Source organism: Sus scrofa, chromosome 7 (assembly GCF_000003025.6).
Source record: "Sus scrofa isolate TJ Tabasco breed Duroc chromosome 7, Sscrofa11.1, whole genome shotgun sequence".
Classification (NCBI taxonomy): domain Eukaryota; kingdom Metazoa; phylum Chordata; class Mammalia; order Artiodactyla; family Suidae; genus Sus; species Sus scrofa.
Window position 1 is genome coordinate 21270078 of NC_010449.5, and position 25000 is coordinate 21295077.

The window sequence follows — 25000 nt, forward strand, 5'->3', positions numbered from 1 at the left end:
CAATTCGTGAGTGCAGCAAAAATCTTCAGTGGTTGAAGAATTAGAAAAGGAACAGCTCTGGCCCGTACGGGGATCGAACCCGCGACCTTGGCGTTATTAGCACCACGCTCTAACCAACTGAGCTAACCGGCCGCCTGCCGGGCATTATTCTTAGTGAGTGCCCTTTTTGATGTAAAATAATAGTTTTACATTTGGATGCCTGTTTAAAATTAAATGATAAAGCAAAAAATTGGACAACTCAGAAGAAATAGCTTTTAGAAACATACAACCTACCAAGACTGAATCGTGATGAAACAGAAAATCCGAACAGATCTATTACTGGCAAAGTTGAATTAGTAATCAAAAACCTCCGAACAAACAAGTGTCTAGGACTAGATGGCTTCACTGGCAAACTCTACTCAACGTTCAAAGAATTAAGACCAATCTTTTTCAAACTCATCCAAAAAGTAGAAGAGGGAGAAACTTCCAAACACGTTTTACCAAGCAAATATCATTCTTATTTCAAACCCAGATAAAGATGCCACTAAAAAAGAAAATTACAGGCTAATATCCCAAAGATAAATTCAAAAGTTCTCAACAAAATATTGGGAAACTAAATTCAACAGTGTATTTAAAGGATCACAAAACATATCAAGTGTGATTTATTCCAGAGGTGGTTCAACATCTGCAAATCAGTCAACGTCGCATTGACAAAATAAAGGATAAAAATCATATTATCCTCCACATCGATGCCGAAAAGGCATTTGACAAATTCAACATCCATTTAAAAGAAACTTTTTTAAAACTCTCAACAAAATGGATATAGAGGGAGCATACCTCAACATAATAAAGATCACGTGTGACAGACCCACAGCTAGCAGCATAATCAATGATAATAACCTGAAAGCTTTTCCTTTAATATTAGGAACAAGATGAGGATTCCACTCTTCTCACTTTTATTCAATACAGTATTTGGAGTCCCAGCCAGAGCAATTAAGCAAGAAAAAGAAATAAAATGTACATGAATTGGAAAGGGAGAAATAAAACTATCACTATTTGCAGATGATATATTATATTTAAAAGTATATATAGATATTACACATAGAAAACCCTAAAGACTCCATCAAAAACCTGTTGCAGTGGATAAATGAATAAAGGTGTAAAATACAAAGTCAACACACAAAAATCATTTTACAAGCTATCAGAACAAACTATCAGAAAGAGAAATTAAGAAACTATCAGAAAAAGCAATTAAGAAAACAATCCATTTACAATAGCATCAAAAAGTAAAATTCCTAGGAATGAGTTTAAGGAGGTGAAAGACCTATTTATTGAAAACTATAAGACATTAATAAAAGAAATTGAAGAAAACACAAATAAATGGAAAGATATCTCGTAAATGGATTAGAAGAATTAGTATTGTTAATATGGCCATGGTGCACAAAGCAATCTACAGACTCAGTGCAGTCTATTAAAATTTCAGTGGCCTGTTTCACAGAAACAGAACAAGCAATCCTAAAGTTGTACACAATCACGAAACAATCCAAATAGCCAGAGCAATCTTGAGAGAGAAGATCAAAAGCGAAGGCATCATGCTTCCTGATTTCTAACTCTGATATTAAACTATAGCAATTAAAGCGGTATGGTATTGGCATAAAAACACACATAGATTAAGGGAACAGAATAGAGTTTAGGAATAAACCGACATATATATGGTCAATTAATTTATGACAGACAAAGCAAGAATATACAATGAGGAAAGGTCAGTCTCTTTAATAAATGGTGTTGGGGAAACCAGACAGCCTTATGCAAAAGAATATAAGTAGACCATTGTATTATACCACACACAAAGATTAACTCAAAGTGGATTACATACTTTAATGTAAGACCTAAAACCATAAAAATACTAAAAGAAAACAAAGACAGTAAGCTCCTTAAGTCTTGGTGATGCTTCTCTGAATGTTACCAAAAGTGAAAGCAATAAATAAATAAGTGGGACTATGTCAAACTAAACAGCTTCTGCATAGCAAAGGAAACTATCAACAAGGCGAAAGTTTACCTATAGAATGGGAAAATGTATTTGCAAGTCATATATCTGATAAAGGGCTAATATCCAAATAATTAAAGAACTCATACAACTCAATGGCCAAAAATAAAAGGACATTTTATAAGGGGCAGAGGATATGAATAGACATTTTTCCAAAGAAGACATATGGATGGCCAATGGGTACATGAAAAGATGCTGAACATCACTAGTCATTAGAGAAATCTAAATCAAAACCAAAATGAGATACCCCCTCATACCTGATAGAAAATCAATTGTCAAAAAGGTAAGAAATAACAAGTGTTGGTGAGGATGTGGAGAAAAAGGAACACTTGTATGCTGTTGATGGGAATACAAATTGGTGTGGCCACCATGGAAGACAGTATCGGGGTTCCTCAGAAAATTAAAATTAGAACTACCATATATGATCCAGCAATTCTACTTCTGGATATACTGAGAAAATGAAAATACTAAGTCAAAAATACATATGTACCCATATGTTCGTTGTAGCATTATTTACAATAAACAAGACATGGAAAAAACTTGTGTCCATCAACAGATGAATATAAACAAAAAATGTGATATACATATAATGTACAGATATGACATATGACATACATAGTGCAACATATATAAAGTGAAAGTGATAGATATATACACAGAGTCCAATATTATTCAGCCATAAGAGAGAATGAAATCTTAAAAAGAGAGAGAGAGAGAATGAAATCCTGCCATTTGTGACAATGTGGATGGATCTTGAGGGCATTCTGCTAAGTGAAATAAGTCAGAGGAAGAGAAATACGGTATGATCTCACACGTGGAACCTAAAAAACAAGCTCATAGACACAGAGAATGAATTTTAAAATAATAATAACAATAATAAGGAAATCTTTCTTCCCCTCTTTCCAAAGGAGACTTTTTCCTTCAGCTAATTTTAACTATGACCGAGTAACATTGTTTCTTCCAGCTTCTGTTCTTGATCCATTACCCCTTTCTCCACTCCAGTGTACAGAAAAAGACCAGGCGAAACTGCCTCCAGCAGAAAAGACTCGCCGCTCAGGTAGAAAACAAGACTTTCTCAAACTCGTCGACCCTGCCCTGAGAAAACACAGAGAAACATTCACAAGCGTTTTCCTTCTTTCTGCACAAGAAGGACTGGAAGGAGAAGTGGACAGAGTCGACCCTCCAGCCCGAAGGGCTGGTGGATTTGGTCCCAGGTCGCGGGGTGGAGGTTCCTCTCCAAACCAGGAAGGAAGGAAAATTCTGCAGATCTGCGTGTGGGTTCCTAAGCACTGGGAGCTGTCCCTGCCCTGGGAACCCCTGAAAACGGCTGGCGGTGTGGATGTTTGCTGCTTCGATGTGCGATTTTATGACAATTAACTGCCTGTGTTTCTTCTAAATGGAGGCGAGGACTGCGCTGTCGTCCCTCCTCAGGTCCCCGCAGTGACAGCACAGTGTGATGAGTTCCCAGTCCCTGAATCTCACGAATGAGGGAAAGGTGTACAGAAAGTCCTTTCTGCTAAATATCCAGTCTTCAAAATTGAGCCGCAAGGGTCTTCTAGGGGAAAGTCGAATGTCAACGGAAGTCCCCCTCCTTTTTTTTTTTTTTTTTTTCCTTCTTTCCAGAAATTAATTTTCAACAGAAATCAATTCGCCTTCTAACTAATGGAGTGTGGTGGTGGGTGGGGGGGGATGATGAGGAAGGAAGATGCCCTTCAAATGACAACTTGGAGATCTCCGGCAGCCAAAAAGGACTTTCCCTCCCACTTCCTGATTCTCTGGCTCCAAAAAGAATTCCTAAAAAAGAACAAAAAAGTTCAAAAAGAACTTCCTTCTCAGCCAGGCTTTTCGCATCCCTTCCCCGTCCACCTGGCGCCTCTGGGCTCCTGGATCTCACTCGCTGGGCCTCTCACAGGGCAAGGGTTCTCGAATTCCCAAGCTTGGCATGCAATTTTTGCAGACGCGAAACACACAAACACCGCAATGAAAAGCAGGTTTGGTAGGTGCAGGTGTGAGATCCTGGACAGACAGCTCTTCCTCCTGGACCATTTCCCAGCAACTCAATGTCCCAGTAAGCTCAAATTTTGTGACCACGTAGGTTAAGGCCATTTTGAGCAAAAAGAGGGATCCCAACCATTTCTGGAGTGATAATGGCACCGGCCAGAGCTCTAGATTTTCTGGCCACTTTCAAGTTCTTGGATTTCAATTCTAAACGCAAAAAAAGTATGTCTGTGGCTCAGCTCAGCTAGCCACCAACACCTTGCTCTGAGGTGCCCTGGCAGCTATGCAGATTTCCAAATATTCTGCATATTCCAAATATTCAGATTTCCAAATATCCAAATATACGTGTTGGAATATCTAGTCTGAGTGGGACCTCTTAACATTGGGTTTGGAGGCTGTTCCCAATAAAAACCAGATACAAACAAACACTGAATAATTAACAGAGCTTAGTCATTTTATCCTTGGCTGAGTTGCACCTTTAACCTGCAAAATTTTATCACCCATAGCCCTCCTCCAAATCTTAAATCTCTGTGCCCCAGGCACATTTTTTGAAAACCAGTTTATTTTCATCCTAAGATTAAATAAGTGGTTTCTTTTCTTTGTATTATAATCATCGACAATTTTAAAATGAAACTGCTGCATCTCTCTTGAGTACATGGATCACAAATTTTGAATAATCTGATATGATCATTATTTATGAAAAATTAATATATAAATGAGTGCTTTGAACTTCGCTTTCCCACAAACATGTCATAATATAAAATAATTTTATGCTTGAAATTATTTTACCCTTCCTATATACTAGTTTCTTGCAACAGCACCAAAAGTTATGTATATTACAGTTAACTTGGGGGAGGACATAATGCTAATTTTTATTAGATTGAATCCAAGCAGCAGCTGTGGCTGGATCCTTTAACCCACTGTGCCAGTAGGGACAGAACTCATTACTACGCAGCAACCCAACCTGCTGCAGTCAGATTCTCAACTCACTGCAACCACAGTGGGAACTCCAATTTGGTGTGAACTTTTTACTAACTAGAACTGCCTGTCTTGTGGCCTATCAAACATACCTTGTACGTCTGCTTTAACCATGAAAAAAAGGGTGCATTGTCCAGAAGTTTAAAATGTTTGTTTTGGAGTTCCTGCTGTGGCTCAGCTATAACAAATCTGACTGGATCCAACATTGCTGGGAGCTGCAGTGGAGGTTGCAGTGGAGGCTCGATTCCTACGTTGCCATGGCTGTGATGTAGGCTGGCAGCTGCAACTCTGTTTCCAGCCGTAGCCTGGGAATTTCCATATGCTGCACCGATGGCCCTAAAATAAAATTAAATTAAATTAAAAAGAAGTAAAATAAAATAAAGTAAAATCCAAAAAAAGTTCATTTTGAAGATAGAAATAAACAAAGAGGCTTCTGCAATAGCCCAAGTCAGAGATGATGGTGACTCAGAAAAAGGTGGTAGCACTGGAGATGGTGAGAAGTTGTCAGATTCTGAGTAGCACCAGCAATACTAGTTGATAGATTATTCATTCACTCAACATTTATTGATTGCCCACTATGTTGTAGGAACCAGGCATTTAGCAATGGACAAAAGAAATGAAAATCCATAGCCTCATGGAGCTTACTTTCTAGTCTGGAAGACAGATTCTGAACCATAAAACGTGTGTATTTCTGAAAGCAATACGTCGTTATGAAGAGTAAAGAATAAAGGAGAGCCACAAGTTTAACAATTTTTAAAAGATGACCATGGAAGAACTTTCCAGCCTTTGAATAGAGAGCTGATTGAGGTGTGTGAGAGAGATTTATGAGGATTTATGGAAAGAGAGTAATCCAAAGAGTGAGACTAGCAAGAGCAGGCATTCTGAGGCAGGAGCAAGCTTGAACCATTCCAAGTGTTATGGGGACTCTATGGACAGTGGTGAGATTGTGGGTCAGAGGAGTGGGGGATTTCTGATGAGGAGCAGAAAAAGGAGGAGACTGGAAAACAAACAAGGCAAGACTGAAAGATACAGAGACTGACGTAGAGAGAAAATTGAAAGAGAAATGGGGAACTAAAGATGTTGTGGAATTCCCAGAAATCACCTCAGAGGACACTCGAGGAAGATGGAGAAGAGCTTTATTACACCAGCGGGTCCACAGGGAATCGCTTCCCAATCATGGACCCCGAACAGAAAGGGGGAGATACATTGACAGTGCTTGCTTACGTGTCTAACATGCTACGTTCAGTTACATGCAGGATACAGAAAGATGTATCGCTGTACAGAATGCCTTATATGATTACTTTAATGATTAACCTCAAGTACAATCTAGCTATTTTTGAATTTCTCTAGAACAATAGGGGCTTGGAGTTTCTCAAGTCCTAATGACTTTGTTTTTCTCAGAGCCCTTATGTGAGTCACCTTAAGTTCACCAAGATGGATGGTGGCAGCAAGATGGCTTCACTCTTGTCAAGCTCCCTATTCCCTTTTCCACACCCCTACAAAGAAACAAAGAGAGGGACAGACTGAGGGTTGGGACCCTTGAGGGGGCCTGAAGATATGCTCAAGGGAAAGAGAGAAGAAGGCCAGAGAGGGTCCTGAAGTAGAGAGAGGTGGAGACTGAAGGACAGAGATGGGGGACTGAGGCACCGGGAGGGAGACTGATGGCCAGAGGGAAGGAAGATCAAGGGGCCAGAGAGGAAAAAGTCAGCAGCAGAGAGAGAAGTAATTGGATATTTCCAGGGGCCACACCGGCAGGTGCCTATACACAGACTCTGGGCGTCCCTGCCCTGCTTCAGTGCTTCCCTGCCCTGCTTCAGTGCTTCCCAAACAAGCTTGACTTGTCCCAGGACAGGCATCTGATAAGAAACCCGAGCTCTTCTTCACTATACATTTAAAGACCAGGCCCCCAGGGCCATTAAATGAAGTCCTCAGTGAGTGGGAAGAACATCACCCCTAAAGAAGCTGCACAGAGGACTGGATGACATGGCTGCCAGGCCTGTCCCATGGCTGGGCTCTCTCTTCCTGGTTTCCCTCTGGGGGGCCTCGGCTCCAGGTAGGAGGATCCCGAGCGTCAGGCAGGGCCTTCCTAGGGGGCCTGGCCTGACTCCTTCCCCTCTGTGTCCCACAGCTTCCCTCCTTAGGCGCCTCAGTGAGCACATTCAGTTGTTTCAGGAGAGCGCTGGCTTGGGCCCGAGCCTGAGCCTGGGCTCAGGTGCTGTGGCCCCCCCGAAAGAGGGGTGGCTGGAGCAGCCACTGGACCCCTTCAATGCATCTGACAGACAGTCTTTTCTGCAGGTGAGTCCAGGAGGAGGGGAGTCTGCTGCCTACCCTGCCCCTTCCTCCATCTCCCTTTTCTGCCCCTCAGCCTCTCCTTTCCGTTCCTACCTCCACCCCTCTGTCTTCCCATCTCTCTGTCTGTCAGTCTTGTCTGATGCCTGCTGCCAGTGTGCCTTATGGTCCTTTAGCCCAACCCTCTGTTTCTGGGATTTGCCCTCTCCCCCTCGTCTTCTCTCTCTTTCTTCAGCCTCTCACTTGTTTGTGCCTCGGTTCTGTCCTTCATTCTTCCCTTTTCCCTGTCATTCATGCTCACTTCCTTACTGCTCTCAATTCCACCTTCTCTCTGCCCTTCAGAGGAAACTCTAAACCCGCCAACATGTCTCAGTATAGAGCAAAAATTTGGACCAGCTTTGGAACCAGACCAGGCTCACAATACACACTTGAAGATTCTATGGAATGAATGAACAAATTTACCATTTTTCACATCTGCTCTATCCACAGTCTCCACAGGTCATCTCACATTGGCCCCATTCCTAGATCTATCTGTATTCATTTGTTATTTTATAATTATTATTTCAATATATAGCAAGTGCCTACAATGTGCTAGCCACTATTCTTGATCTCTGGGGATATAAGAGTGGGAAAGTTGACAAAAATATCTGCTCTTGTCAATTTTATCTTCTAGATGAGGAGACAAATAGGGAAGAAATGAACACAAATGAAACAAGCCTATTTCAGATACTACAAAGATCCACTAAAGAGAGAGACTAGAACAAATAGGGTATAAAGAACAGGATAGGAGTTCCCATCATGGCACAGCAGAAACGAATCCGACTAGGAACCATGAGGTTGCTGGTTCGATCCCTGACTTTGCTCAGTGGGTTAAGGATCTGGCATTGCTGTAAGCTGTGGTGTGGGTCGCAGAGTTGACTCGGATCTGGCGTTGCTGTGGCTCTGGTGTAGGCCAGCAACTTCAGCACTGCAGATCCTACTAAAACCCTTGCCTAGAAACCTCTATGCCACAGGAGTGACCCTAGAAAAGGCAAAAAGACAAAGAAAAAAAAAAGAACAGTTCAGAACTCTGTAAATCCCATTTCTTCTTCCTCATCCCACCTCTTAGCGGTATTGGGTAAATGACCAATATTGGACCAGCCAGGATGGACCTGTATTCCTGCATCTAGGGGGCGAAGGCAGCCTTGGACCTGGCTCAGTAATGAGAGGTAAGAAGCAGGTGTGGAGAAGGACAGAGCTGGGAAGCGGGTGGGGCCAGGAAGGGGAGTTGAATACTGCAGTGCTCTGAGACCTGAGGTTTGCAAGAGTTGACACGCACCTCACACATACCCACTTTGGACCCTTCACAGGGCACCCCGCAGCACTGGCCCCAGTCTGGGGAGCCCTGGTGATAGGCCTGGAACATAGATTTTATGGCCTGAGTATACCTGCTGAAGGGCTGGACATGGCCAAGCTCCGCTTCCTGTCCAGTCGCCATGCGTGAGTTGGGGGTAGGGAAAGTGTTTGGGGATATGGGATGTCTGTGTTTTTGCATCTCTGCAACTGTGTCTCTCCTGCTTTGCCCAGAGTTGACCTCTGAGTCTCTAGTCCAATGTTGTCTTCTTTGTCTTTCAGTGTCTTATGCTTTCTTTTTCCATCTTTGGATCTTCTTTCTCCTTCACCATCTTTGTTTTTTTCTTTTTTTTTTTTTACATTGTATTCTTATATTTTGCTGTCTTTGCCTGCTGGTTCAGACCACCTGAATCTCTTCCCTGGATGACACAGCCTCCTCATTGGCCTCCCTGTTTCTGCCCTTGAGCCCTTCAGTCTATTCTCCAGATGAAGCCAGAGTGGTCATTAGAGCATAAACAGTATCGCCTCTCTTCTATCTCAAATCCCTTACATAGCTCTCATCTCACTCAGAATAAAGACAAAATCTTTAAAGTGGCCATGAGGTCTGATTGGCTCTGATTCCCCACTGAACTCTCTGTCCTCTTTCTCATATTCACTGGGTTCCAGCTACACTGAGGTTCTTGCCCTTCTCCAGACATTTAGGCACATTGCTGCCTTGAGCCTTTGAACACCTCCCTCTGCAAGGAGTGGGCTTCCCCCAGGTATTTGCACGGCTCCCTCTCTCATCTCCTTCAGTGCACCCTACTCCCCTTACCAAACCCTACTCTTTTGTTCCCCCCTCACCTGCTTTGTTGTTCCCTGCAAGTCTTATCCCTCTCTCATTGCTACTTGATGTCTCTCTCTCTGTATCTGTCTGTAATCAGTCTCTTTGCCTTTCTGTCTCACTCTTCTCTCCATCTCTGTGTGTCTCCATCTATATCTCTTTGCCTCTATGTTCCTCTCTGTCTCTTACTCTTTTCACAAACTAAACCAGCTTCTAATTGCAGTAGGATGGCACTAACTTAAACTGTTTTGTAAAGGTTAGGGAGGAGAGAAAGCACCTGGGATTTTAGAAAAGAGATTGATAGGCATATTCCAATCTCCCTCTTTCTTTCTAATGGTGTCTCCTCCTCCCCAGTACCTTCTAAACTATCCAGCCTAGGTCCCTCCTCTTCCTGAGTAGCTCTTCTTGACTGTCTCCAATCCCTTCTATAGTTTAGTTTAGGTTTGCACCTAGACTGCTTTGGAGTTTTTTCCTCTCCCACCTAGTCTGAAAGAGAAGGGTGGAGGCTTTCCAGGTGGGCGTCCATGTGGAAATGAGTATGTGGGCATGGGGAGTCCTCCAAAATGCCTTAGGGTAAAAGAGCCCCAACTTCTGGCCAAACTCCCCCCATTCTTGTCTCTGAATCCTTGCTTGTACAGGAGGGAATCTTCAGGGATTCCCAGTGATGAGGACTTACCCAACCTCCCCTCTGACCCTAGGCTGGCCGATGTGGTCTCTGCCCGCCTTGCCCTCACCCGCCTCTTCAACGTCTCCTCCTCCAGTCCCTGGATCTGCTTCGGAGGCTCCTATGCTGGCTCCCTGGCTGCCTGGGCCAGGCTGAAGGTGCCAGATCTCCTCTGGGTGGGCTGGGAAGAGGGAACTTGGACTCCAGAGGTCACCAACTCAGACAGTTTAAGTACCTGCCCACCACGCTCCCTCCTCCCACACCTTCCTTTCCCCCAGAAGAGCTTTCTGCAAATGTGCCTTTCACAAGAGTATAGAAGGTAGCGACTTGCTTAAGATCACACAGTGAGTGAGGGACATAGGGGCGGGAAGATATGGAATCCCAGTCCGTTGGCATCCAGGCTGACAACTTCTACTCCTTCAGTTTCCCCATCTCATTTTCGCCTCCGTCGCCTCTTCCGCTCCCGTGCGGGCTGTACTGGATTTCTCCGAGTATAATGATGTAAGGACTGAGGGCAGCGGGTGGGGAGCAGGTGTGTGTAAAGGAGAGCCTGGGTGGTCGGAGTCACCTTATCATGTCCTACGGTCGGACTTTAGGTGGTGTCCAAAAGCCTAATGAACACTGCGATTGGAGGATCCCCGGAGGTAGGGGGTGGGGCCCAATCCCGAGCGGAGAGGGAGAGAGATCTTGAGGATAAAGGGCAGAGAAAAGGGGCGAAGCCTACAGATGGCGGAATGTGAGGGAGTTGGGAACCTCAAGAGGTGGGCGACTTTGGGAAGAAGGCGGGAGCTGAACTTGGGTCCAGGTATCAGGGAGGGAGGAACACCAACCTGGGGCCGGTAGGGGGCGGGGCCTGGGAGGACGACCCGGAGGAGGAGTCGGAAGTGGGCGGGGCCTCGGTCCGGCGCGGGGTTTCCACAGCCGGGGGATGCATCCGGCTCCGGGAAAGTGGAGACCCTAGAGAGGATGCGAGTCGGGGAAGAGAAAAGGCCTGGGCGCGGGCCCGAGTCTTCGCCTAGGCTGCCTCTCGCTTCCCGCAGTGCCGCGCCGCTGTGTCCTCAGCCTTCGCGGAGGTGGAGCGGCGGCTGCGCGCGGGCGGGGCTGCTCTGGCAGCGCTGCAGGCGGAGCTGGGCGCCTGTGGGTCCCTGAGGCGCGCTGCGGACCGGGAGGAGCTGCTGGGGACGTTGCAGGCACTCGTGGGAGGCGCGGTGCAGTACGACGGGCAAGTGGGAGCGCCGCTGAGCGTGCGACAGCTCTGTGGACTCTTCCTCGGGGATCGGGACAACAGCAGCAGCCCTGCGCCCTATCTTGGGCTTCATCGGGCAGTGCAGGTGAGCACCCTGGAGCAGTGCCAAGAGTCATTAAGACAAGGGTTCCTGCTCCACCTCCGCTGCGAGATCTTGGGCAAGCCTAAACCCCTCTGAGCCTTAATTTTCTCATCTGTAAAATTGGTACGTAGAGACCTCGGAGGTGAAATGAAGTAGCGGCATGGAAAGCACTCAGCAGGAAACCTGGCACTCCCTATTGCAAATGTTAGAGATGCTTGCCATCGTCATTTGCCTTCCTTGTTCTGTCCTCTTTCTGGGGCTTGCAACAGTGTCTGGCACACAGCAACTTCTCAGTATTTATAGAATGGCTGGAAAACGGTAGTGCTGGGGACACGGTTCTGAAACCAGGACCCCAGCCTCAGAATCAACAGTTAAAATCCAGCTGTCACTTTTCCAGCACTGTTTGCCCCAAGTGCTGTGTGATGCACTTCATATTTATTATTTCATTTTGGTCTCACAATTATCATTATAACCACTCACAGATGAGGAAACTGAGATTAAGATGTTATCATAGGCCCAAGATCTCACGGGTAAGAAGTTCCTAGTCATCTAGTACCTTAATCTCTAACCTCCATGGATCTAGGTCCCTTCCACCTCTGACCACTGACTCCCAGAAGAACTCAGGAACTCTTACTTCTGACCTTTGACCTGTAGGGACCTATGCCTCCAGGCCCTCGCTTGCTGTGGGGAAGGGAGAAATGTATATGTTGATGTATGTATGTATATTGTCCCTTAGGTTGTCACACACAGCCTGGGCCAGAAGTGTTTAAGCTTTTCTCGAGCAGAGACAGTGGCACAGCTGAGGGTTACAGAACCCCAAGTGTCCGGCTTGGGCGAACGGCAATGGTTGTACCAGACCTGTACCGAGTTTGGCTACTGTGAGTGACTGGCCCAACCCTCACCCCCAAAACATACATTCTGTACCCAGACAAGCCATCTCACAGGTGGTCATTTTCATTTCCATAGGAAAAGTAGCCTGCCTGGTGGGCCTTGTTTAACGTTCAGGTCTTGGGCTGGAGGGTGAGCCACCATCTTGGAGCGTCTGTGTGTGTTAGGCCCTCACGTAACCTCTCACTCACACCTCACACACTTAGTCCTTCAATCTGCTCTTCTTTATGTCCCTGTCTCAGGAATGGCCTGCCCTCTTCAGTTACCAGTCTAGAAACCCTCACAGTGTGGTTGCATGCCTCCTTCTCATCATCCTCATAGCCTGTCAATCCCTGAGTCTTGCCTTCTCTTCATCCTGGACAACGCTGCAGTTCACCCAACCCCTTTCTCATCCCATGTCTTCTGTTCTGTTAGAGGCCCCCATGCTCTCCTCCCTGGATCCCTGACCCAGCCTCTTCTCTGATCTCCAGGCCCTCACTTCACTCATACAATGCAACTTCCTCACAGGGTCCAGAGAAACCTCCCTAAATACAGCCTTGTCCTTCCCCATTCAAAATACTTCCATGACTCCTCCTCGGAGTAGGGTTGCCAAATAAAATACAGAAAAGGAGTTCCCTGGTTGCTCAGTGGGCTAAGGGTCCAGGGTTGTCTCTGCTTCAGCTTGTGGCCTGGGTTTGATCCCTGGCACAGGAACTTCTGCATGCTGTGAGTGTGGCCAATGAAATAAAATACGTGATGTCCATTGAAATCTGAGTTTCAGATAAACTTTTTTTTTTTAGTATCAGCAGATCCTTAATATTGCAGGGGACATATTTACACTAAAAAAAGTGCTTTTTTTGTTTATCTGAAATTCAAATTTAACTGGGCATCCTGTATTTTTATTTGCTAAGGCTGGCTCCCTGACCCCAGAGTTAACCTCAAAAATTTGTTTACGTTCCTTGAAAGCAGCACAGCTATGGCTTAAAGCAGAAAGTTTTGTTAACCACTGAGCCACAACAGGAACTCCTCATCCCACTTTTTTATTGCTTCGCTTCCCCTTGAACTGTGAGTCCTGTGACAACAAACGTGGGGCTGTATTGGTTGCCACTGTGTTCCTGGTATGTTGTTCAACGTATACCTGAATATGTGATAGGCGCTCAAATAAATGGTGAAGGAAGGAGTGAATTAATGTGAAGCTGAGAAGTTAATTTACCCTGAAAGCAGAGGGGAGCTGTGGATTTTAAGCAGGGGAGACATGGTCCAATCCATGCTCTCAGCACTCCAGGCTTCCTCTTACCTCTAGCCCTCTGCACATGCTAGTTGCTCTTTTCTCTCTTTGCCTCATTCCTGCTAATTCCTCAAGGTCTCATCCCTTGCAGGATGCTGTCCCTGAGCCCATCATGCTCCTGCTGAGATCCCCCATCCCTGCCCCAGGCCTTTTTCCATCACAGCCCTGATCATTCTGGGCCATCACTGTCTGGGAATGAGTGTGTCTCTGACGGGACCATGAACTCATAGAAAGGGGGGTCTGGAACTGTCTTGGTCATCACTGGGGAGAGATCTGTAATTGATTGTTAAAGAGGTAGGTGTCTGGCTCTATACCCCACTTATGTATGGATACCTCTCCGCAGTTGTCACCTGTGAGGACCCTGGATGCCCTTTCTCCCAGCTTCCAGCACTGCCCTCCCACCTAGAGCTATGTGAGCAGGTGTTTGGGCTTTCAACCTCATCGATAGCCCAGGCTGTGGCCCGGACCAACTCCTACTATGGTGGCCAGACCCCAGGGGCCACACAAGTGCTTTTTGTTAATGGTGAGTATGCCATCAGAACACAACTCCTAGTGTTCCCCTAGTCCCAGCTCAATACACCATTCTCTCCTTTCTTTCTAGGGGACATGGACCCCTGGCATGTGCTAAGCGTCACACAGGCCTTGGGACCCTCAGAGTCAGCCATTCTTATCCCCGGTGCCTCTCATTGCTTGGACATGGCACCTGAGAAGCCCTCAGACTCCCCCAGCCTCCGCCTGGCACGCCAGGTAAGAGAGAAGTGATTTGCATTGTCATTTGCATACAAATTTGCATGTTCCTGCTCTCTGCTAGTGCTGGGGTCTGACTTTCCAAATTCTCTCCCCTCCACAGAACATCTTTCTGCAGCTACAGACCTGGCTCCAGCTGGCAAAGGAGAGCCAGGTTAAAGGTGAGGTCTGAGCCCCACACCCTCGCCGCTCCCTGGGGGGCCACCCCACTCCTGGATGTATACGTTTATTGCACAAGAGAAAGCAGCTTGTTTTGAAAGAGGAAAATTCCAGGAATTCGGATTTAGCTTTTGTTCTGCAGAAAACTGACTTGTGCCTGCAAACATCCTCATGCCTAACTATATCACTTTGTTACAAAGTTATATAAAAAATAAAATAAGGAGTTCCCGTCGTGGCGCAGTGGTTAACGAATCCGACTAGGAACCATGAGGTTGCGGGTTCAGTCCCTGCCCTTGCTCAGTGGGTTAACGATCCGGCGTTGCCGTGAGCTGTGGTGTAGGTTGCAGACGCGGCTCGGATCCCGCGTTGCTGTGGCTCTGGCATAGGCTGGTGGCTACAGCTCCGATTCAACCCCTAGCCTGGGAACCTCCATATGCCGCAGGAGCGGCCCAAGAAATAGCAACAACAACAACAACAACAAAAAGACAAAAGACAAAAAAAAAAAAAAAAAAAAAAAAAAAAAAAAAAAAAAAAATAAAATAAAATAAAATGGGGGTGTGGGGGGATGGCTGGGGTTGTGGGACGGAAATCCTGTGAAATTGGATTGTGATGATCATTATACAACTACAGATGTGATAAATTCATTGAGTAATAAAAAAATTTTTTTAAATAAAGATAAGATAAAGAAAAACCCCACAGAGCTGTGCAAATAAAAATGGTGATTATTCTTGTTGTGAATACTGTTGTTTTAAATATCAAATGTCGAAGAAATATGGCTCTTTGTGCCCACCTCCAACCCCCCGGGAAATCAGCTTCTGGCTCAAATTCTGCTCAGTTTCTGGGCTGGTCTCTCTCTGGACCTCAGGCCCTGACCTGTCTTTGCTTCTCACTTTCTCCCCTGTGACCCCTCCATCCCTCCATTTTCCTGTCTAATTTGTCTCTGTCCCCAATTGTCTCTCCATCTCCTCCTGTTTCTCTGAATATCTTCGTTTCTGTCTCTTCCTATGTCTTAGCCTGTTTCTCTTTATTTCTCTGTGTCCGTGTCTCCGTCCTTGTCTCTCAGTCAGAATCTCTCTAGTCTCCTCTCTTGCCTGCTCCGCCCTTAGTTCCCTCCACTGTTGTGTTTCTGTCTCTCCTTTTTGGTCTCTGTGTCGCTTTTAGTCACTTTCTCTCTTGCTCTCCATCTCTGTCTCTATTTCCCTCTTTTCAGACTTTCCCTGTCTCTCCATCATCTTCTCAGTCTCTCTCTCTTTCTGAGGCTCTATCTGTTTCTGTCTCTTATGCTCTTCCTCATTGTCTCTTTTTCTCTTCCTGTCACTTAATCTTTGTCCTTCTCTGTCTGTCTTTTTGTTTTCCTCCTAAACCTTTCACTCACCATGATTTTCCATAATTATTTGTCACTCTCCGGTACTTCCAGCTTCCAACCCTAGAATTTAAGGTTCTAGTCAAACCTTCTTGATGGGGACACACCCAGGTTCTGGGAGGTTGGACCCAGTTCCAAGGGTGCCTGCTTAGCCTACTTTTTCACCACTCAGAGCAGCAGCCACCAGGAGCGGAAAGTAGCAAGTCAAGGAGACTGCATGCGCTGCTGGGGAGCTGGGAAGTGGAAGAGAAGGAAAAGTGAGTCAGGACAGGAGGGGTTGGTAAGAGAAGCCATAAAGCCCATTCTGGGAGGAAGTCACTCCCTGTCTTTCTTAACTCCAAACCTTGAGGAACAACTTTTTTCTTCTGAGGATTAACCTGCTCACCAGGGGCTATGCTGCACCACTTACTGCTCTTAGGCACATCCCCTCATGCTGAGGTCCAGACTCAGTGCCTCCCTTTATAGATTTAGCACATGCACCAAGGTCAGACTCATCAAGGGTGCTCAGGACCTGTTGAGAAATCAAAGAACAAGGTCTACTCTCAGCTCTTCACATATTCTTTGTTTTCCCACTACATTGCTGGATGTACTTTCTCTCACTCTCTTTTGCAAACGTCTCCTCTATTTATTGTTTGAAAGGGTTTCAGCTTGGTGCTAGACTAAATTCTCTTCTCCAGTATTCTCAGAGCTTCCCTACCAAAGTGCCTGTGGGCCAGGACCAGCTCTCAGATATGCCAGGATATGGATTACCTCAGGCTTTGGGGCACATCAGGGGTCTGGAGTAGTCTGAGTGCCCAGGCTGTTTGCCCTTGACTAAGCAGCCTCATTTTTCTCACCCAAAATTGCTATACAAATAGTCTTACTGTCTTATCTGTATCAGTCTCTATAGAAACACCTAGAAAATTCTGAGATGCTCTCCCTTTCTAGTCTCCTTGCTCCACTCCTGCCCCCTATTCTCCATTTTCCACCTGGCAGCTACACTGTTTCTTTCAAAAGGTAAATCAGCTCCTGACACTCCCCCTGCTTAAAACTCTCAGGGTCCTTGGAATTTCAATAGGGATTGCCTTGAATCTGCAAACAACTTTAAACTGTATTGACCTCTTAACAGCATTAAGCCTTCCGGTCCTTGAACTGATCATTCTGCTTCTATAGACATGCACTTTATGAACATTTCCTTATATATGTGGACTTGAGCAACTGACTCTGTTCATTTAGCACAATATTGTTGAGCTTTCTTTTTTTTCATCTGTGCATGGATTATATTTGCCTTTTTTTTTTTTTTTTTTTTTTTTTTGCATGTCGCATGATTTTTTGTCCTACCCAGACATGTAGATAACATAAATTAGCAATCCTGGATTATGATTTTCCCCCTGCTGGGCCTTGTTGTTGCTATTTGTTTGTTTAATGATTTACCTGGACTGTTTCTGTGAAGTCTTTTCCTCCCTATAGTGTGCAACTTTTGATGTCATTGTTTAATTTTTCCCCTTGTGTTTATCCTTATGCTTTGCTTCTTAGGGAATTCCCTCGAGTCAGTGTAATTTAATGATCAACGCGTGATGGGTCAGAGGTTGTTTTTAAGCTTTCCTCAATCAGTAGTGCTTCCAGCTAAGTGGAAAACTTGGTAGCTTAAAACAACAGAAATTTCTTGTCTCAAAATTCTGGAGGCTAGGGCTAGATGTCAAAAATCAAGATATTGGCAGGACCATTCTCTCTCTGACAGTTCTAAAGGAGAATCCTTCTTTGCCTCTTTTAGCTTCTGGTGTTTACCAGTAATTCTTGTGTTCTTTGGCTTATAGATACACCACTCCAGTCATATGGTCATCTTCTTCCTGTGTGTTTTCATATCTTCTTCCCCGCTGTGTGTATCTGCGTTTGTGTTCAATTTCACCTTTTTATAAGAACAACATAATTCAGGTCTAGGGTTCACCCTAATAACTTCTTTTTAACTTGATTACCTCTGTAGAGACCCTATTTCCAAATAAGGTCACATTCTGGGGTACTAGGGATTGGGAATTCAACATATTTAGGGGGAACAGAGAGAACCTGAAATAAATGTTGCAATTCTCATTAAAAAAAAAAAAAAAAAGGGGGGGGGGAAGTTCCCGTCATGGCTCAGTGGTTAATGAATCCGACTAGGAACCATGAAGTTTCGAGTTCGATCCCTGGCCTTGCTCATTGGGTTAGGGATCCGGCATTGCCATGAGCTGTGGTGTAGGTCACAGAGGCGGCTCAGATCCCAAGTTGCTGTGGCTGTGGTGTAGGTCAGCAGCTACAGCTCCAATTCAACCCCTAGCCTGGAAACCTCCATATGCCACAGGAACAGCCCTAGAAAAGGCAAAAAGACCAAAAAAAAAAAAAAAAAAAAAAAAAAAAGATGGTGTTGGGAGACATGTTTCTATGACTTTTTCTTAGCCTCGATGCTTCCATTTTCTATGCTGAAAAGTCCATCTTGTCTTGCTTTACCTCCACTCTATATTCCTGCTTGAAAAACAGTTGCAGTGCTGGTAAATAATTTAAGCTTAAGAACAAAGACCAAAAGGCATAAGTCATTTACGTGGTCAGCTGAAGGAGGACAAGACGTGTTGGCCAAGGCATGCCATTTGCACAGCATGATATCTCCTGTTAAGATAAGAGGAAGAGAAGCTTCATGACCCCAGGAGGTTTATGAGGCGCCGTTAGCTGGATATGCATCAGCAAGGAGAAGGGGTGCAAACCTAGGCAGGCCTCTGCAGAAACACAATGGTGATTCTCCAGATGCTATCTATGCCTAGACAGCTGGCGCCAGGCTTCCTTAATGCTAATGACTGTTAAAAGCCTAAAAGTCAGAGTAAAAGTTGAACCAACTACCAGCTACGTGACTTTTAAAATAATAAAAGAACTACATCCTGCACCTACAGCCCCCTCCTCACTTGATGTAATCCTAAAAACACAATAAAAACAGTGTGGTTTCTTGAGGTGGTGCTCTTGATCCATGAGATCTTGAGTCCCCCCATTCCCAGCTTTGATTAAATTAAACGTCTCTGTGTCTTGTTTTATATTAACCTTTTCTTCAGCTTCACAGCTCCTGTTTTTCAGCCCTCACCTGCTGAGCTGGTCTCAGCAAGTGGTGCCCAACATGGGGCTCAAAGACAGAAGGGCCTCGATGACAGCGGATCTCCACTCCACTGGAAGTGCTTTGGAGCCCTCAGATCAAGGAAGAATTTCACTTGGCCACGCTAAAGAAATCCTGCTGGTAAGTTCCTTCTCTCAGGTATTTACAGGGAAACATGGGAAATCATGTAAATGCAGGTCACTATGGTCCTTCTATTTGTCTGTTAGAAAAACTCCTTAAAGCAGGGGATGCAAAAACAAGTGAAGGCAGGCTTTTGGAACTTCTGCAGACGATGGAGAAACATTGTGATTGGGTTCCTACGTTAGGGATGTTAGATCTAAAAACATGGGGACAGGTAGGAACGGAACATAAAACATTACGTGATGAGGGTGTTCCGATTCCTGTGTCCATTTGGAGCACGTGGAGTTTAATTAAATCAGTTTGGGAACATTTGCAGACTATGGAGGACCTAGAGGAAGAAGAAGGAGTGCTTACCCATTTGTTTGAGGAACCTGAATGTACAGTCCCTGAACACAATTGTCATAAAGCACCTTTGGCTCCTGAGCCTTTGGCTCCAATTTGTCCTCCTTCTGATTTTGATATCCCCCAGTGGCCCCCTATAAGGAGTGAGGTGAGGAGGACTCATCGAGCCTCCGCTTCTTCTTGGGTTGTAAAGAAAATGAGCGTTATCCCTGAGCGCCATCTGTTGTCCATTCAACAGGGAATTTTACAGGCTCAAAGGGAAGGCGATTTGGATGCTACACATCTAGCCTCTCCAGTAACTGTCAGGGAAGCAGTGGCTCCAGGCATTGATCCCGCCAACCCCGATGGAGTTCATGATGCGAGATTCCCTGGGACTACACTCCGCAGGAGCCAGGGGGGTTCAGCATCGCAATAGAGCTCCCTAGTTTACAGGGTTTGATTCTCCTTCCTAGTGAAGCTCCTGCTTCTAGTACAACTAAATTGGAAAAACCATTATTGGCAGATACTGTAGGATTGATGATAGGAAGGGCAGGGCTAACAGAACAAGGGGTTTGGATTCACACCGGGATATTGGATAATGTAGGGGATGGTAAAGTACAAGTGATGGTTTCCACCGCGGTTCCTTGGAAAATTAATAAGGGGGATCGGATTGCTCAGGTTGCCCGTACAAAAGGGAGAAGAGGGGAATAGTCTTAGAAGGGGTTCAATACCACTGGAGGAGCAGGCGTGTTTTTGTCAGAACAGGTCCTAGAGGAATGACCCACTTGTCAAGTTGTCATAAACGGAAAGTCTTTTAGAGGATTGATTGATACTGGGGCTGATGTTTCAGTCATTAGCCATTTACACTGGCCCAACACCTGGCCTCTTCAGCCACCAGTATGGAAGTCACTGGGTCTGGAAAAGCGGAGGGTCTCAGAACGAGTGCCCGATGGCTTAATTGTGAAGGACCAGAGGGGCAACCAGCCAGATTGCAACCTTATGTTGCTGAACTCCCTGTCCATTTATGGGGGAAAGATTTATTACAACAGTGGCACACAAATATTTATATACCAACATCAGATCAATACAGTCATCAAAGCCAAAAAATGTTATGGAAACAGGGTTACATTCCCAGATTGGAGTTAGGGTGATATCATCAGGGGAGAGTGGAGCCTATCGAACCTGAGATCAAAATGGACAGATCTGGTATGAGACACTGGCCTTTTCATTAGCGGCCAGTGTAAAATAATTGTGCATCTCCTGAACCTATTGGATTAAAATGGACTACAGAAAAATTGGTTTGGGTTGAGCAGTGGCCTCTTTCTTCAGAAAAATCAAAGGTTTTAAATGACCTTGTCCAAGAACAATTAGAGAAGGGCCATATAGAAGAATCCTTTAGTCCTTAGAACTTTCCAGTGTTTGTTATACAGAGAAAAATCAGGAAAATGGAGATTCTTAACAGATTTAAGAGGAATAAATGCTATAATTCAGCTTATGGGTGCCCTTCAACCAGGCCTCCCATCTCCTAGTATGATACCAGCTGACTGGCCCTTAATTGTCCTAGACTTGAAAGACTGCTTTTTCACAATCCCTTTACACCCAGAAGATAGGGAAAAAAATTGCCTTTTCAGTACCAGCAATAAACAATATGGCCCCTAGAAAGCCTTATCAATGGAAGGTCCTGCCTCAAGGTATGTTAAACAGCCCTACCCTGTGTCAGTATTATGTGGCCTCAGTTGTTGAGCCAGTCCAACGACAATTCTCTAAATACTATATTGTTCATTATATGGATGACATACTTTGTACTGCACCCTCATGGGAGCAGCTGACTGAGGCTTTTCAATGTCTACAGTCCTGTCTGAAGGGAGCAGGATTGATTATTGCCCCTGAAAAGATTCAAGTAAAAAGTCCATATCAATATTTTGGAACTGTGGTTGAACGTACTACTGTTCGCCCTCAAAAGGTAAAATTAAGAAGAGATCAAATTTCTACATTAAATGATTTACAAAAACTGCTAGGAGACGTTAATTGGCTCCAACCTTTTTTGGGGATCCCTACATGTAGATTGTCAAATCTTTTCTCCTTACTTAGAGGAGATTCTAAGTTAAACAGTCCCCACTCTCTAACTGCAGAAGCAAACCAAAAAAGATTGAAAATAAAATACAGAACTCCCAACTGAGTCGGGTCAGCTCACTGAGTTAGTTATTATACCTACCCCTCATCCTCCCAGGGGAATCTCAAGTGGCTTCTTCTTCCCAATAATGTCACAAAATCTTTGTCTTTGTACCTGGACCTGATGGCACAGCTTATTCTAAACGGTCGTACTCGCGATACAAATGTCCGGGAAAGATTTGAGTCAGGTAATTGTTAGTTTAACTGTTAAGAAAATCCAAAATTGTTTTCAAAACTATGTAAGATCATTAGATAATCATTATCCAAAAAACCCTATTCTACAATTTGTAAAGCAACCTCAATGGGTTCTTCCAAAAAAGTTGAAGTATTCACCCATCATAGGGACCCCTGTGATCTTTACTGATGGGACTAGTAAAGGGAAGGCCGGATATGTGGCTAATAAATCTAAAACTATAGAGACTCCTGGCCTTTCCACCCGACAGGCCAAACTAACTGCTGTAATCCATGCCTTGAGGGACTATCCTGAACCAATCAATACCCTTTCCGATTTGGCATATGTGGTTCATACTGCCAAAATGATTGAGACCGCTACCATTAAACAAAATTTACCTGTCTTGTTATTTGACTTGTTTACTGAATTGCAAACTGTTACAAGGGAAAGAAGATAGCCATTTTATATTACCTGTATCAGAGCACATACTAACTTACCTGGGCCTCTAATTGCAGGAAATAAAGAAATTGACCACTTGGTGGCACCCTTGTTACAAGAAGCTCCACATTTTCACGATTTGACACACTTGAATGCTCGAGGCCTTAAAAAGAGATTTGGAATAACCGGGACTAAAGCCAAAAAAATTGTCCATCAATGCCCTGCATGTCAGATTTTTAACAATCCTTCTCAATCTGAGCCTGGAGTTACTTCTAGGGGACTCATCCCAAATGCTCTCTGGCAAATGGATGTTACCCATTACTGTCTTTTGGAAAATGGTCATTCATTCAGGTGTGTATTGACACTTGCTCTAAATGTATTTGGGCTACTGCTCAATCTGGTGAATCTGCTAAACATGTTAGTCATGATTTACATGCCTGTTTTGCAGTTACGGGCCTGCCGTAGGCAATTTAAACTGATAATGGTCCAGCTTATATCAGTTCTCAATTTAAAATGTTTCTGGACACATGGCATGTTGCTCACTCCACCGGTCTCCCTTACAACCCCCAAGGACAGGCAATTGGAGAACAAGCCAATTTATCTGTGAAGCAGGCTCTTCAAAAACAAAAAGGGGGAGACACAGGAATACTTATGTCACAACACACACTTTCACTTAAAACTTTATTCACTCTAAATTTTTTATATTTGGCCTCAGAAGAAAATAAGATTAACTTACCCCAGGCTGAACAGCTCCTGATTGGGTGGCAGGATCCATTAACAAACATCTGGTCCCCAGGAAAGCTTATTACATGGGGTAGGGGATATGCTTGTATCTCGCCAGGTCACTGACTACATGTTTGGATTCCATCAAGAAGAATCAAACCATATCATGAGTGAGCCCAGGAAGCATCCCTTGACTCTGGACCCCAGGAGAAGGATGATGAACAAATTAATCATAAACTTACTGATTTAGAAAATGCTGTTTTGGTTCTGGGAGGTGAAGTCCAAAATTTGAGATTACAAAGTCAGCTAAAGTGTGATTGGAATGTTACTTCTTATTGTGTTACTCTGTATGAATACAACTCTAGTGAAACATCATGGGAACAAATTAAGAAGCATCTACAAGGTCACTCGGATGAGTTGACACTGGATATAAAGAAACTGCAGACTAGAGTCCTGAGTATTCAAAAGGCCTCTCTACAAAATATACCTCATAAAGAGGTACTGGATAATATTCTGGAAGATTTAAAAATAATTATTTAAATGGTTTAAAGGTTTTGGTGGAGGAATGATCAGATCACTAATTGCTTTTCTAGGATTCTTAATGATTTTCTATTAAGTCTGTAGATGCATGAAGCTGGCAATCCAAGACGTAATGACAAAGAAGTTGCAAGATCTATTTTCGTCCTCCTACAAAAGCAAAAAGGGGAACATGTTGGGAGACATGTTTCTATAACTTACTTAGCCTCTCTACTTCCATTTTCTATGCTGAAAAGTCCATCTTGTCTTGCTTTACCTCCACCCTATATTCCTGCTTGAGAAACAGTCGCAGTGCTGGTAAATAATTTAAGCTTAAGAACAAAGACCAAAAGGCATAAGTCATTTACGTGGTCAGCTGAAGGAGGACAAAATGTGTCAGTCTAGGTATGCTGGACCTGTGCAGATAGGCATGCCGTTTGCACAGCATGATACGTCCTGTTAAGATAAGAGGAAGAGGAGCCTCATGGTTCCAAGGGGTCTATGAGGAGTCGTTAGCAGGATAGGCATCAGCAAGGAGAACGGGGTGCAAACCTAGGCACACCTGGTTGCCACAGATAGGCACACTGTCTGTGGAAGCACAAAGGTGGTTCTCTAGATGCTATGCATAAACAGCTGATGCCAGCCTTCCTCAATGCTAATGATTGTTAAATGCCTAAAGGTCAGAGTAAGAGTTAACCAGCTATGTGACTTTAAAACAACAACTATTCTGCACTTGCAGCCCCTTCCTCACTTGAAGTAATCCTAAAGAACATAATAAAAACAGTGTGGTTTCTTGAGGCAGCGCTCTTGCTCCATAAGATTTTGAGTCCCTCGGTTCCCACCTTTGATTAAATTAAATGTCTCTGTCTTATTTTATGTTAATCTTTTCTTCAGTTTCACAGTGCCCATTCTTCAGCCCTCACCTGCTGAGCTGGTCTCAGCAAGATGGGTTCTAAATGGCTTTTAATATAAATAGCACAGATATAACACAATCCGAGTCTTCTGGACCTTAGGTATTTTTAAATTCATTTTAAAAATTATTTGGCTGGAAATTTCATCAGTATATTCAGGTTTCAACATGCTTGTTTAATTTGTCATCAGTACTTGTTTGGATTCTTGCTTTGTTTTCATCTTGAATCAGTCTTTACTCCATCAAACTTTCATTCCATGCCTCCATTATGTAAAACCTTCCATGATATCCTAAAGTCCAATGTCATATATGAATTTTCCCATGAACATGTCCTTTTCTGTCTCAATTCTTACCATCCCCAACAAATCCCTTGCCCACTCATATAACCTAAGGTGGGCAGGGCAGAAATCAGAATGCATAGTCTTTATAACGAGAAAGCAGTTTTCTGAGCAAAGAGGATTTACTCCCTTTAAAGGCACCTCATTTTAGTTAATGCTGACATCTTCCTTTGGGTGGCTACATGAGCTTGGAGTAAATAAACCACGACCTGGTTCCAATATCTCAGAACTTGACTCCTAACTTGCCTTAGCTCATTTCAGGTAGAAACATTTTGTGCCATTGTCTGACTCAATATATATTTACAGAATCAGGGTT

The 25000-nt window shown here is 44.3% G+C and overlaps 1 protein-coding gene and 1 non-coding gene across 2 annotated transcripts; one reads left to right on the forward strand and one right to left on the reverse strand.

The window, feature by feature from the left end:
• Nucleotides 59-132, reverse strand: TRNAI-AAU. Its single transcript has one exon. It is a non-coding gene; the product is annotated as a tRNA-Ile (tRNA).
• PRSS16 (protease, serine 16) lies at nt 6920-15237 on the forward strand. The gene is made up of 13 exons (XM_021099809.1): nt 6920-7055; nt 7131-7297; nt 8400-8499; nt 8641-8770; nt 10145-10268; nt 10534-10611; nt 10707-10754; nt 11151-11441; nt 12175-12316; nt 13937-14116; nt 14195-14340; nt 14444-14710; nt 15034-15237. The coding sequence occupies exons 1-12, from the start codon at nt 6986-6988 to the stop codon at nt 14510-14512; spliced, it is 1545 nt and encodes a 514-aa protein (XP_020955468.1). The 5' UTR covers nt 6920-6985; the 3' UTR covers nt 14513-14710; nt 15034-15237.

What these genes read in the sequence shown, in the direction of transcription:
- PRSS16 (XM_021099809.1), top strand. Translation starts at nt 6,986, where the DNA reads ATGGCTGCCAGGCCTGTCCCATGGCTGGGCTCTCTCTTCCTGGTTTCC. An exon ending in CTGCCTGGGCCAGGCTGAAG is followed by an intron (nt 10,269 to 10,533) that starts GTGCCAGATCTC and finishes CTACTCCTTCAG; the next exon opens with TTTCCCCATCTCATTTTCGC. An exon ending in CGATTGGAGGATCCCCGGAG is followed by an intron (nt 10,755 to 11,150) that starts GTAGGGGGTGGG and finishes CGCTTCCCGCAG; the next exon opens with TGCCGCGCCGCTGTGTCCTC.